At 43.2% G+C, this 15,402-nt stretch overlaps 1 protein-coding gene across 3 annotated transcripts in view; it reads right to left on the bottom strand.

The window, feature by feature from the left end:
* Positions 1-15,402, bottom strand: part of kif13ba (kinesin family member 13Ba) — a 37,625-nt gene that overhangs the window by 18,507 nt on the left and 3,716 nt on the right. For 2 of the 3 annotated variants that reach the window (XM_068576820.1, XM_068576830.1), the window contains exons 3-9: positions 13,228-13,321; positions 4,522-4,534; positions 3,793-3,853; positions 3,578-3,670; positions 2,583-2,763; positions 1,828-1,915; positions 1,270-1,404 (exon numbers count right to left, since the gene is read on the bottom strand). In XM_068576820.1, the coding sequence (XP_068432921.1) occupies positions 1,270-1,404; positions 1,828-1,915; positions 2,583-2,763; positions 3,578-3,670; positions 3,793-3,853; positions 4,522-4,534; positions 13,228-13,321 (665 nt within the window). Of the gene's footprint in view, positions 1-1,269; positions 1,405-1,827; positions 1,916-2,582; positions 2,764-3,577; positions 3,671-3,792; positions 3,854-4,521; positions 4,535-13,227; positions 13,322-13,774; positions 13,837-15,402 lie in introns of those variants that run through there. The other variant, XM_068576839.1, reaches the window with a different exon arrangement.

Here is a 15,402-nt window from a genome sequence, read left to right as displayed (position 1 = left end):
CACAGGTAGCTTTTTCTTCTTCCTCAACCTATCCCTTGATCACTGTTCCTCATCCCGGCTGAGCCTTTAGAAGGCACAGATGAGCTCCGATGCTGTGAGCATTTGAGCATTAAAACACAAGATGGCCTGCGTATAATTAAAGCTTAACTGAACTACAAATACAACAGTTTCAACAGCATGCAACCAATGATTGTGTTCACTACTGATTATTCTAGTCATTATTTAATTCATGACTCTTTTAGCCCAAAATAAGTCAGAAAAATAGGTAAAAATATGCACATCACAAGTTCTTTATATTACTTTTTTTGTCCGACCAACAATCAACAATTCAAACCCCAAATAAAAAATTATAAATTCTGTATAAAAAAAAAACAGCGAATCCTAGTTGAATGTGTGCTGCTTTACTGATTATCAAAAGGCTGCCATTTATCTTTGCTAAACACCAAATTAAGATAAGTATTTGGTTGTTTTCATTTACACTCTGGGGGCTTCCATACGGTTTCTCACTGCTCAGGAAACGCTGTTGTCTGGGGACCAACTGTCTTGATAAAGCATACTTTTTATTGTTGTATGTCTGAGAACTGACTCATCTAGACACAGACATGTGATTCACATACTACACAGTCTACGTATTAGCAGGTTGCCTCGACGAAGCTACTGACTGACCAACTAAGTGACTGACTGTGGGTGTGCCGTGAAAACAGAGCAGGCTGTATCAGCTGACAAACTCAAAGTCACGCCTTTGAATTATTAACAGGATTCGCTGGTGGGCGAAGTTTATCTGGAAATAGGAGCGACGAGCGGGGAGAGCCCAAGTGGGTCAGTGAGGATGGAGAGTCATTAGGCTCTTTTTCCCCCAGAGTGCTGAGCTGACATCATCCCGTTTTGTAACTACCTTTCCCTCCGTTGGCGGCAGGGAGGTGATTGATAGACACCAGACACTTCTTTTTTTTTGCCCAGCCAAGTGTACACAATTACGTCTAAACTTCTGTTCTGGTACTGATCAAAAAAAATGTCTGGAATATGTTGACAGTGAATATAAATCAAAAGAAGAAGAAGAAAAAAAAACTGCCACATCCAAGATGTAGCAGATAGATTCTGGGGCAAAAGAAGGACAGAGGGAACGTCTGATAGAATAGTCTTGTAGGACACTAGTCTAGGTGTGGATGTGACACACTGAGGAAGAATGGACTTCTTTCAGAATACCAATGTAACTTCTGCACAAAAGAAAGTAAGCCATTGGCCACTGAGGTGCGTTACATATCTCACCCCGGACTGCATATCTTTCAGCGTGTGCGTGAGGATGATGTTGAAGACGCCGTGCGATCGACTGCTCTCCTCATTCATGTTGGTAGCGGCGACGGTCCGGGACTTATTCCCCTCCGACATCAGAGACTCGATGTCCTGGCAGAGCAAGAATAAATCAAAACAATCATCATCTGTATTTTACCAATTTTGCTTTACCCCCGCTGTGAAATAACCTTTTAGCTGGGAGTAATATTATACAGTCAATTTGGTGGGCTTCAATGCCTGTTCAGTGACCGCTTCAATTGGCGAAGAGTTTGGGTCCGGAATAAAATACAAAACAAAAATATATAATTAATTAATCATTTTTACTAGTCCCCTTCCCAGTGTGTTCGGTAGACCATTTACTAAGCAGACCGCTGCCATCATGTGAGCCACGCCGTTACAAATCCTCAAAGCCTAAAGATCAAAGTAAGAAGAAATGCAAGTCCGATGCGCGAGAGAGTGGCGGCTCTGATTCGACACAGCGTGTCAATAAACCATATAAGCATTATTTTTGTTTAAAGATACTTAAATGTTTACCTTGTAGCATGCCACAGCTAGTCGAGACAGGCCGTCCACGTAGGGACCCAAAACTTTATGTTCCCTCACCTTCAGAGTTTGTTTTCCCCTAGACAAAAAAAAAAAAAACAGGTTTAAAAACACAGACAAACAACGTGGTCAAGTTACTATTCATCTGATGCATTAGCAGGATAGATGTCAATAGAGGCTCAGCTGGTTGTGGCCACCACGAGCACTTCCTCCAGTTCATAGGGGCTTGAGTCGCACTCGGCTCTCTGACCTCGGATTCAAACTCGCTCCAGGCCTCACAACTTCATCATTCTCTGCTCTGCAGGCAAAGCCCATATGGCTGTCAGATGGTCTGTGCTTCTCTTAGGCCCCTTTCACTGAGGTTAAAGGTCACAGAGCGAGGGAGGGTCAACGGCCATGCAGTCTGGGGCAGCAGACGGAGGCCTGTGCTGCCGATTTACTGCCGACCTGCTGGAGATCAACTGGACTCGATCAGAGTGATCTTTTCATCCACTGGCCACGGACGGCAGCAGCTGGTACCAGATCCACCAATAACTTCCTCCAGTTCTACTGACGAACTGAAGATACAATGACTTCAGACACTGGTTGTTCACCCACAAAGGAGGCCAACTTACCAGAGACAAATTTACTTACATTTAAGGTTAATAAAAAAAAAAAAGTAACCTTACAGACATATTGTATATGTCATATATATACACATTATACCTTTTTAGGCCTAAAACAGAGAGAACAAGTAGAGGTCATACCCTTTGGGGTCGAGCAGATCTCGGACCTTCTCGTTGTAGATCTCCATGTAGGACACCTCAACGGTGAAGCACTCCTCCTCCCGCTGCTCCTTCTGGGTTCGTTCAAACAGAGCGCTGCACAGCCGCGGAATCAGACCCGGCTGGTCCCCCGAACCCATCATGGTGTACGACTTCCCCGAACCTGGTAACGACACACACACACACACACACACACACACACACACACACACACACACACACACACACACACACACACACACACACACACACACACACACACACACACACACGTCGTTGGGATTAGGAAGATGGCAGCTGATGCAAAACTTTGAGAAATCTTAGTAAGGCCAGTCTTGCCATCACATATTGAAACAAGTGGCCACTGCATTGGGTATAAGTATGCAATATAAAGGCAAATCAATAAAACAATGTCAATTACATTCCTTGGCTTTGATGTAAATATGTAGATTAGATTAGATGTTTATTACTGAGGTCAGACTTGAAGGTGTACTCGACTGATTTATATAGATTTTAAGTTGTGTCCTACTTGTTTATATATACATGAGATGAGTAGAATGTTTGAAAACATATTTGAGTAAAAAAAAAGATGCCACTCCTACTAAAACATAAATTTGAATTAAAACCTTCAGTGTCAAAAACCTGGAACGTTATAACCATAATTTGTTTAGACACTGGACTGATTCATCAGTCTGCTAGAATGAAAAGAGTGCAGATGTCTATGCCGTATGCACAACATCACCAAGGTGTGTTTGGGGTTCTTGCAACATGTTCTAGGGCTTTTCGTGCCTCTACAGTTCTGCTTTAGGTTGAAAACGGCTTTTGAGCTTCGGTATTTGGTTCATGCCGTAGAGCACGGAGGCTGTCCAAGCTTCCTGCTGCAACACATCCACGCTGACACTCCCCTCTTCATCACGATTCAAAAAGGTTCACATCATGTTGGCAACAGAAGAGTGAGTTGTCTCATGGTTAATTACCAGTTTGTCCATAGGCAAAGATACAGGCATTGTAGCCCTGGAAGGCGTTGTGGAGAAGACTTTCCCCAAGGCACTGGAAGACCACCTCCTGACCTGGATACACACAGATACACACAGAATTGAATTGTGTTTCTTTGTGAATGTTGAACTGAACTCTTCTGTTTTAGTAAAAACATTTTGAAACTTGAAATACTGTGCAAACTTCATGAACTAACCAGCAAATCTCTCCTTATCGGTCTCATCCATGGACCAGAAACAGTAATCGTAGGCAAAGACCTGGGAAGAGAAACATGGAGCAGAATGAGACACAAATGTCACAAATCTGTGGCCGACTGTAGTTTTGGTAAAACGTCCATAAAAATATGAAATTACAGTTTTCATCGAATCCAAGCTTGTATATGAATAGAAGATTTTTTTTTTAAATTTCCAGTCAAATGGGAAATATGATGTAGATATTATCCATCTTTCCAGTTTAAAAATGATTTTTATTGACTTTCACAAACAACGCTGGGTAATGATTCTTTGTGCAACATCGTGTACTTTTTTAAAAATTTATTTGAATTAATCCGCTATCAGAAACAAAAGGAACAAAGTTGGATAGAAATTAGTGTTTTTTTTTCAACTTTGTGTAACAGAGTACTTGGTTTAAGGGTTTGGGTACTAACAGCATCTCACTTCACTGTATGACAGCATTTGTCTTGTTTTTTTTCTCAATTTCTAGCAAGAGACATAACAAATATGATAAATTAAACAAGACCCTTCTGGTAATTCTTTTTTTTTAACAAATCATTACTTTGTATCGCTGCCTGGGAGGTTGCTCCCGATTCACAAACTTGAGTTGTTGAAATACAGAGGCTTTGTTCATGCAGTGATGATTCACAGCCACAGACTAAGTCTTATAAGTGTCTGTGCATGTGTGTGTGTGTGTGTCTGTGTGCCGTTACCTTGGACTGATTCCTGTTGATGTTTGGTGGGTCAAGGTCCACGGCAGCATGTGGAGAGATAGGAAGATGACATTTAGTGCACATGTTACAGAAGGTGCAGTACATTAAGCAAATTCAATACGCTTTTCACACTGCAGTTGATCTTGGGATAACTTGGGGCCCCTTTACACACACACACACACACACACACACACACACACACACACACACACACACACACACACACACACACACACACACACACACACACACACGTTTACTTAAGCCCTGTTTCATAACAGCAACTTTATGCCCCGTATTTAGTAGCTTGAACCCCACAAACTAGAGGCTAAACATGCTGCAGGGCAGGGACAGCAAGCCAACTCCAGGCAGAGAATAGACATTATTTATCAACACTTTTAGTTTGTTTTGTTGTTGTTTTTTATAGACAAGGAGAGGGAGTAGGACATAAAGAGCAATAAAGACACGGGTGAGCAGAGACAGAATGGAAGACAAAAGGCCGAGATAGAGCCGCCGGCCCCGGACTCAGTCATTTTACCACACATTTGATGCATAATCAGCCGTGTGTGTTTAGCTTGTTTATTTCTTGTTTGTTTGCCACATATCAAACCAGCTTCCTGGGGGATTTGGTAAGGGTGTGCATCTGTGGCTGTTCGGGCAGGACCGCCATTCACGTTTGAGAGCTTGCAGAGATATCTAAATGAATGTAACAAAGCTTCTGGGACTGTGTTGTGCATTGTTGTGGGAATGTCTGTCTGCCTGTGGGCATGTGTGTGTAGAGGGGCTGGTGGTGAAGTTGGCAGAGGGTAGTGTGTGGTGGAATCAGACGGCGGCGTGGACACATTACTGGGCCGAAGCCATGCTCAGTGACAAACAGGGAAACCGCCTCTGATGTATAAAAATAAATTGACATTTTAAACAAGACACGGGGAGTGGCCCCAATATCTGTGATATTTTACAAGGAAAAAAAACCACAGGAAATATATCGCAAGCAGCGATATATTTACACGACACACATGTCAGAATTTACAAAGTTTAGCCAACAGCCATGTCCTTTAAAAGTGATCTCTGGCTATCTGACATATGAGGAACGTCAGAGAATCCAGACGAGGTTAATCCATTTTAAATAAGTTGCAGAAAGGTTCTTTGTGGAACACAAAACAATATGCCACATGTAAATTACAAGAGTGACAACTCGTCGTCAACTTATTCCGCTTATTCACCATCAATCTGCTTTTAAACTGGGGATTGATTTCAAGCTACTAGACTTATTTATTATCCAAGGATAATCAACATAGAGCAATATAAGCCACTGACACTGAAACTTCTTTACTGTGGAAATCGACAAAAGAAACATGACCATGAGAGGAATGACGACAACATCCACAAAACAAATGCTGCTCAGTTGTCTCCATTTTGACATATTTTAAAACAGTTAAAACCATGATGACTTCTGATGATAATCATCGCAAAATTGTCCAGAGAATATATCTTACCGGTCAAATATTTTTTTGAAATAAAAAAGAAGCCTACCTGTCTACTTCCAGCTTGTAGTTGATAGGATTAAAAGTGACAGGGTTTGTACTTACTACTGCGTCATGAGCCAACAATTAGCTTCCGCTAATGTCGTGTCAATTCCTTGTCAAATTTGAATAAAACTAACTGACAATTTCTCGTGACTGAATTGTCATTAGGGCATCAATGTCTGCCTTTGGGGGGTCACTGAGTTATTGAAAAAAATATGAGCTTACTGCAATATGACAACAACCCAGAGGGAACAAAATCCATAATAATGGCAGTTATAAACAAAGGGTGCAGTGATCGGATTCATTTCTTTGCGATTTATAAAATCATCCGTCGTCACTTCTATGGAAACCTATACACGAAAGTTAAACTCTTCTCTCTTTCTTCTGCTCCAACCTTCCCCATCGGTGCTAAAACTCTGACCCGACACTGTATCATCAAACCTTGACCCCGTGCTACGTCACAAAACTTTTCAGACTCGCTCAGGAATACACACAAAGACACCCGCACACCTGTTTCCTTTTACACATGCACATTCTTTACAAAATGCCAAAGCCGCAGTTTTAACGCTTTAAGCAGCCAGCATCAGGTCCAATCGGCAATTCTTCATATTTCACTGATGTTGAACTTGCTGACGTGCTGCAGTCAGAGAGCGAGTGCACGCAGTGTAATTACGATCTGAAGCCTAACCGATTCCAGCGGCTCTCTTCGAACCGCGACACTATTGCGACATCCACGACGCGTCGCCGCCGTTTATCAAGCAGAGCGAGGTGGTGGTGTTAGAAGAGAGGTTTCCTGGAGTGTAAAAATGTGTCAAAAGCATCATATTCTCAAATAATACAAAGAAGGGATATAAACATGATGCTCTTGTGTTTCTGTAAAAAAAATAATGCAAGGCTTTCTTTTTCTAAGGCTTTGTGACATTGTTCATGCAATTCTGATTCCCCAATATTCTCTTCTTGGGAGGGGGAGGGGGCTTTCTGAGCATCCTACATGCCGACCGTGTCCCCACGGTCATATCTGCAAACACTTTAGGGCTAAATCCGTGTGGCGGGTTTTGACGTACGTAGTGATGACAGCTGTCATGGTTGCTTCAGAGGCTGCAGGCAAGAGGGGTCGCTCATGGTAGAAGCCCATCCTGCCTTGACCAATGAGGCAGGAGAATGAGGCAGTCAGGAGAGCCCTGAGCCCGCCTCCCTCGGTCCTCGAACACTTCCATTCGTCCCTCCTCCCTTCAGACTGCTCCTCCGCTCTGATCACCGTCATTTAAAAAATAACTTAATGCATGGTTGCTTCCCCCCCTCCTCCTCTCTTCTCTTTCTCTACTGTCCTTGCATTCTTCATTCTTTCTTTCTTTCTTTTTTCCCCCTCTCTGGGACTGTACCATCCTCGGCAGGGTGTAGGGAGGAATGGAGGATGGAAAGGAGGCTGAAGGTAGCCAGGGGGGTTGGGGAGGAAAGAGGCTGGGCCTGAGACTGGAATGTTAAACTGAAGCAGAAACAGCATCGGCGTAACACGGCACACACCGACGAGGCCGACTACAGGACATGTAACACGATGAACTGTACACAAAGAGGATGATGCCGATCATCGCCCAGCTGCTGTGCTGCCTTTAAAAACGCACATTGAAAGCACAGCGTTTCTCTCGGCCTACAGACGGCACTGAAACGGTGAAATTAAATTCCCTGCCATGTCAAAGAGGCCCATGTTTCACCACATTATTCTCCCTGGCAGGCAGATATATTGTACATGCATTTATTCTATTTAAATGTAAATGTCTACGTGGTATGTGTAGCTGTTGGCTTAAGGCAGATGTGTCGCATTCTTGATGTCATCTCAATGTTTAATGCTTCCTGTAGCGCATGCCAAGAATTCAAGACAATAAATCTTAGACGGTGAGAATATCCAAAACGATAATAAATTAGCACTCCTGCTCGCTTTTTACTCTCACCTCTTTTTGCCTTTTATCACCAATATACCTTTAAATAAATCCAATACGTAAGTTGACATATTACACGTTCTACCGTAAAATTGAAATCTGGCTTGACGGTTAAACCTGAAAATTACAAACACTGATTGATTTGCACCATGCAGAGCTTACAGCAAGTGGCGCCTGTGACATTGAAATCACTGCATGCGGCTCGACGTTAAGTCCTCGCATCAAACAGAAACCCCAACATACGCGCTTCACTTTCTATCCATGTGATACGTGTTAACCGGAGCTCTGGATTGCTGTGCTTTTACGCTCGTCGCAGAAAAGTCAACAGCAAAGCGGACCGAGAAAAAAGAAATAGTTTGCATGATAAAGGTCAACTTGCCAACAGTGAACTAGTCCATAAGAAAGATTTTTTTTCTTGACGTTTTTTTCTCAATTCTCAACTGGGCCCTCGACTCTGGATGGTCAAACCAAACATTGAGCTTAATGCTAATTTCATCCATTCATACCATCTCACACAGTTGGGGGTTCGGCCTCACTAGCAGGGGAATCTGCATAGTTGGACAGCCGCTCTACATGACAAGGATGAATATGGTTTCCTCCTCACATATTTGAGTGGGACCAGTGCGCTGGGCTCTTTTCCAGCCCCCCTGAAGCTATACGCTAAAGAATGAATAAACGATTGCCTCCTCTCCACTCTTATTACTCTTCAAACAAACTTAGATTATGCTCATCATGGTAATGTATTCCTGGAGAAAGTCAGATATTCAGTGGGCCGCCTCGCAGCCGTTCTGTGGCTCAAATTCTGTGTGAATGCGATGTTGTTTGGCACCTGGCGGAGGCCTCGGACGCAGTTACCGCCAGCATGCAACGTTAAAAGCATATGCTGCTGAATGGTTGCTATACTTTCATAATTCGCTCTCTATAAATAGATTTGTGTCAACGCGGTAGCAGCAAGCCTCGACCTAAGCCTGGTCTCAAACTGGAAAATTGTGTTTAGAATGAGCCAGCATGGCCAGTGAACGAATGACACTCTCTTTCCTCGATTCCTAACTCTGTCATTATGTTAGCGGGCTGTTAGAAACTCCGACCACCACATGGTTGGTTCAGGCTGGACTGTTTTTTTGCTTTGCATCAAAAACGTCACCGCTCAGTTCTCACGGCAACAAACACATCGTAGATCCTTCACGTCCTAAAAAAAACACGCGTTCGCCAAGAGACGCAAAATGCCCTACATCATTCCATGGTACACGGCGGCCTCACACTCTGTTCTTGTGAAACCAAGCCAACACGCGTGTTGCATCACCAACGTCTGACGGGAGACAGACCGCTGTCGGAGCGTGTCGACATCCAGCTTGACCAATCCAACGCAAACAGTCTCAGGTCATCATGCAAACTGCGATGTTTGACAACACAGCTGCCAGGGAGAATAGCCGTCTGCTTATCAGACGGACAGGGAAAGAAAGAGTGCTCTGGCCCCGCAGGTCAAACTCTGGAGGTCAGGACATCCCTGATGGTGGCTGCTCTCCCTGAAGTAATTCAGGGAGAGCAGGTGCAAAAGCAAACAGCAGATAAAATATAGTGTGTGTGCCTTTTCAGAAACAGACAAATAAAAAAAACCTTACAATCTCGGCTGCCTTAATACTTCCTTGATGTTTCCTCTGTAAGAAGTAGTAGAAAAAGTACAAAAATACTTTAAAAAAAAGTTGTATGTCACCATCATCAGTGAGTCACTGAAGCCTCACTTCCCAGCTCGCACTGCTGGTGGAAAAACTAAAGCAGACACACAAGCAAAGCACACGACTGAGTAGAGGGTAAAAGAAAAAAGATAAAAGGAAATTACCTTCAAATGAGGAAGAATTCAAAAATAGTGTGTGGCTGTTTTGATCAGGTAAACCACGGAATGAAACTTCAGTCCTGAGTTGCTAATGTAACAGCATGTGGGGTGAGGGGGGCGGCGGGAGAGAAAGAGAGACTGTCTACACACTGTGTGGACAAGGTCTATTGTGTCTCAGGGTTGTTCAAGGTTCAGTGTTTAACCAATCCTGTACATGGTCCACTTCCAATGATGGGTGGTCTTTTCTGACAGAGTGGATGAGACGGTCAATTCTAAGTATAATAAGATAAGTTGACGTTGGGGGGGCAAAGAGAGAGAGACCTGAAACATGATGTATATATACACTCACAGAACAGGATATTGAGTTATAACTAGACTGCCCTTGAAAGTTCTCTTCCCCTACATCTTCTGTGAGCTAACCCATGTATCAGATTACATCAACCAATTAAGAAGATGACCACAATCCTCCAAGCAAACACCGGTCAAAATTAATGTCAGGCAATTTAAATCGTTTGGATATTTTCACAACCTTGTTGTAAGGGGCGCATGAAGAGGAGGGGAAAAAATTTGCAATATGTCCAGAAAAAAAAGATGTAGGGGATTATTTCCTCTTACTAACCGGCTGTAAGATCCACAGCAAAAACATGCACACCTACAAGTGAATGTTGTACTTCCTAGCTGCCGTGAACCAATTAAAGCATATCAGATCAACCCCAGTGGGTTTTTTTTTTTTTTTTTTACCAATTACCTAGATGGAAAACTGATTTTGAGAGCCCTAGAGAAAGAAATCCCATCATCTATATCTAAACAGCCATAAAAAAACATACCCCATAAAAAACACAGCTGCAGACAACTTCACATAACACTGGATACCAGGAGTCTGCCGCTGAAGATGGTGAATACATGCGTGTCACAGCTAAAGGTTCTATAGGTGATGATTAACAGTGAGGTCGCATTGCATCACAAAAGACACAGCGGGTCCTGTGTTGACATCATAAGGGGCTGCATTGGTGGTGGCGGGTGTGTTGCTTTAGGTACTGGTGAGACAGGAAGTCCAGTTTGGCTCATGGTCTGCCAAAACACTGCACAGGGTTTTGTTATACTCAAGTGATTTTTGCAACACTGGAAAATGATCTCGGTCGCAGTCACTTCATCTAGAGATGATCCTATTGAGAAATTTCTTTGACATTTAAAAAAGGAGGTTCAAACTAAGACGAGTCAACAAGTAAGAAAACATTCGGAAAACAGTAAAAATTGAGCATACCTTTAAGGTTAAATGTATATCGAGAATATTTTACGAGACATGTTTTAAATTGTTAATGGCATTTTTTTAAAACCAAGTATTTTAAATGTTGTTGAAATGAATATGTCCGCAGTTTCCGCTCTAGTCGCCTAACTGGGAATGCTGCTCGCGGTGTGTGATGCAACATTTGATGAAACACAGGGCGGGCAATGTGGGGTAAGAATAGTCATGGTTTGGCATTACTTATTTGATCTTTTATGACAACTACTATGAGGTAAAAAAAAATAAATACAAAAATAAAAACAGCCGCTACAACGTTCTTAATACAGTAAGTAATCCACCAAAACACCATTTTATCAATCAATGCAATAATAAAACTATCTGTTCCTGCAATGTCTGTCTATTCTTTTACGGCTCATCTTAAAAAAAAATAAAAAAAATACAGAGTTTGGATTCCATCAGAAAGTTGTACTCTCTTTTTTTTATGAGTTATTTCCTCCAGATATGTCTGCTCAGTTTGACACAAAGAGCATCCTGGTAATGAAGTTAGCAAAGGAAACACAATGCACCTGCAACATCCTAACTTGACTGCGTGCCCTCACGCCTTCCTCAGCTATGAACGACCGCAGTAAAATGCAGAGTAAAAGATAACCCTCCAATTTAACCAATATCGAAATAGAAAAAGGGAAAAACAAACAAATTTAAATAGCATCTGCACGCTGAGTGCAGCAATCAGTCAGTCCATCCTCCTGCTGCTTCCTCGCTCCTTTGTCAGCGACGGACAGAGAGAGAAACTACAGCTCTGCTCTTGTCTAGAACTCCATAAAAGTCACCGGGGGGAAGTTTATGGTCGACAGATGCTCCAGTAAATGAGTTTTCTTTTTCTTTTCTTTTTTTTTACCCCCCCTCTTCCATCGTCTCAACACTCAAGGAAGGGGCTTCACGGTCACCGACGGCGACCCGGAGTTAACCTCCTTCTGTGTTGCCACGGAAACGGAAGAGCTGAGAAAAAGGGAGGAAGCCAGGCTGGTGAGAGTTACGACCCGGCGGAGTGAACGGAGAGGCGAGCGGACTGGAGTCGGTCTTTTCATGTATAATCGTCTCTGTCCGCCTCCGTCTCGATGTCCCTCTTTCATGCAGAGGCATTTCTGACACACACACACTTCTGACATGCACGCACACACACGTACTGCTGTTGTCGTCTGCTCCTGCACATCAGAGGCCAGCCTTATTCACTACTTCTGATCCAACAGTCTGCAGTCGGCTCCAGCAACAACAAGGAGGTCTTTCTTCCGGCACAGCTGGCTTCCTCCAAGATGGCGGAGCCGGGAGTTGAGCAAAGGCCCCTGCGGGCTGATTTTGGTCCATTACGTCATTTAAATCAAACAGCTGTAATTATTACAGCTCTCTGTCATTACAGATGAGGTGATTAACTACAGTTAGTCATCCCAGTTTTGCAACTGCCGCAACACTGCCTCTTGCAGAAACCGCTCCCCGACAACGGCGCTCGCCTGCACACAGTGAACACGTGGTCGCACATATCTGACCCGGTGCAATGCGTCTGGCTCAGAGACGCTCAAGACTCAAAGCACATTTTGGCGTTACCCGCGAAAAAGCAGCTGGTTATCAGGATTATCAGGAGTAAAAAAGCGAAGCAAGGGAAATGAGCGATTCCAGTGAAAATACACCTGCCTTGAGGTGGCCAAACAGCTGGTTCGTCAGCTTCTGGCCAAAAGCAAAATCATCAGCAACAAAGAAACATTCCTAACACGTCTGAGGGCAGCTTCATTGAAAGTAGCAAACGGGGAAGGGATACAAGGAAACTTCCATGTCTGAGCACTTGTTGTATTGACACAACAAGTCATACAGAAATAGACGTGTATCCTGTCTGTGTTTTCAGATTTGACTCGAGTAGGACAGAGAGGGAATACAAATTCATGCAAATTCATGCAACTAGGCGATAAGCGTTTTTAAAAGCCTATTGTTTGGAGAACACCTGCAGGCACCCGTCCATGTTTCATCACACAGTATAAGATGTATATTGCAATACACAATACCACCCGTGAAAAAAAACAAAAAACAAATTATATATATATATAAAAGAGTGTGAAGAGAATACATCAGTGACGTGGACACATATTGTGGTCAGACTTGTGACAAACGTACCTGGAGTCTCCTTTGCCCAGGTTCGCTCCGCCAGGGTGGAGGATGGTCTGGTTCTTCTCCATCTCCACGATACATTTGGTGTTTAAATCCCTTTCTGTGGATCAGACGACACGCAGTGTTACAACCAAAGCACCGAACGTCGCAACAACGCGTTTCTACGGTTATCCTCGATCGTTTTCAACTTTTAAAAAAAAAATAATTAAAAAACACAACGTCAAGGATTTGGGGCACACAAGTTAAATAATTTCTGTGGAACATCAAAGTTTAAAACAGTTGTTTGAACGTGCCAGGAAACACCAGGTCGGTGAAATGGCCTTTGGGTGAGCATTGAGCTAATCATATGAACAGGAAATCAGTTTATTTCCCTTCAATGCAAAAGGGAAATCTGTTCTCTTTCTGACAACCTTAAAAAACGGAGAGCTCACACGTTGCCAGTATGAAGCAGCACGTTTTGTTTGTTTTCATAGCCGAATCGGTCTTACAACTGCTAATAGAAGCCTTGCTGTGAAAGCAACCGGCGGAAGAGTTGGAAAATAACAACACGAACCGCACTGGAAATTCACGAGGCTGGTCAGTCTCTCCATTCATCCGTCTTGCCGAGGAGTCCTGATGACGGCTGTCCGAACACAGCCAGCATGTCCCGGGCATCCAGTTTTTAGCAGAACTGGTTGTGCATTTTTAATTATTATGATTATTTTTAAAAAGGCATTTGATAATTGGTTACTTGCAAAGCAGACTCATTTACAAGGAGAAGAATACCTTTTTTTTTTTAATGAAATGTTATTATGGCCAATTGCATTGCACCAATCTACTTTATCCCTCACTTAAAAATGTCTTGTTAAGGGTCACAAAATATGGAATTAACATAATAAGGATCATGCCAATTGTTTGTTGTTGTTTTTTCCCAGAAATTACTTGTAGGCTTTAATATAATCAATAATACAGGATGAGGTCACTCACATTTATCAAAGCAGGCAACAAAACTCAACAAATTCATGCTATTTAACCCGATAAAAAGGTGGGAGTCGGGAGTCTCCCCTTGTGTTGCTTCTGGTCGGGATATCATCCTCTATTTTGCCACCTTACACAGAGAGGGTCAGATGTCGAGGCTGGAGCAGCACTCCTTTATTTGCAAATCAGTGTTTGCACAAGGACATTACGACAGAGGGGACTTGCTGGCAATAAATAATGTCCTTCAACTATCAGACCTGGTTCAAGCCGCCATTGTAAATAATCCTCCATCCTGTAGTTTGAAGTGCATCACCGTATTGGCCATCACCAATACGGTGGCCTAGCATAGACGGTTAGATTAGACAGCCATGACCCCAGATGACTTTCGGTTATCACGTAACCGTTATGCAGAACTTCAGCTAATGTGTTAGGACAAAAAAAAGAAAAAAACAACACTGTGCGGTTTCAATTCCCTTCATTCTACAGGAACTCTTTTAATGGCATTTACGCCTTCAGCTGCTTTTGTCTGATCAGGGCATGACTACCCTGAAGCAGGGAGGAGTTCGTACAGTGCAGTTAGTTAGTCAGCAGTGGAGCATGTGCCATTTATTTTTAAATTGACATAAGTTTCTCAACAGTCAGTGCACCATCCAGAGTTGATTGCGGTATACGAGAGACGGTGCATTGTAACATAAAACCCTTCCTCAATGTGCGATGACGTCACCAGGCGACCACTTATTGCTTTTGTGACGAGTGTGAACGCTGTTGCGAGGAGCTTAGCATTCTTACCAGTACCTTGCCGTACCTGCCACTCTTGTTCATGCCAGGATTGTTTTCAACTGCTGTGCAGCTTGACATGCCGTGTGTGCGTTTTGAATGCTAAATTATTAGGCTGGTATCATTGTCCTAACAAACACACAGAAGTGACCCGTCTAGCCGGCCGTAGCAGGTAGTTTGTTACTTTTTTTCAGACAGTGTCAGTTCCAGTAGACTACTCGTACTTCCTATTCACAGTAAGTGTCTGGCCTATTCGCCCTCCTGGAGATACAAAGGGGAATCCCGACCTGAGGAGCTCTATGTCTGTGGAAGAAGCTAGCGGTGCAAACAAGGAACATTAGGGATTTAAGGGCTAAACACTGCCGTTCCTGGCAGGACCGCAGGGGTAGAGCCATGGAAACTTGGTGTCAAACAGTCAGAGGACCTGAATCACCCTCCAATTAATCT

This window comes from Clinocottus analis, unplaced genomic scaffold (assembly GCF_023055335.1).
Source record: "Clinocottus analis isolate CAN_PGR_092001 unplaced genomic scaffold, fCliAna1.0.p SCAF_1, whole genome shotgun sequence".
Classification (NCBI taxonomy): Eukaryota; Metazoa; Chordata; class Actinopteri; order Perciformes; family Cottidae; genus Clinocottus; species Clinocottus analis.
Note: the sequence above shows the minus strand (reverse complement) of the source record. Positions and strands in the feature narration are given on the sequence as shown.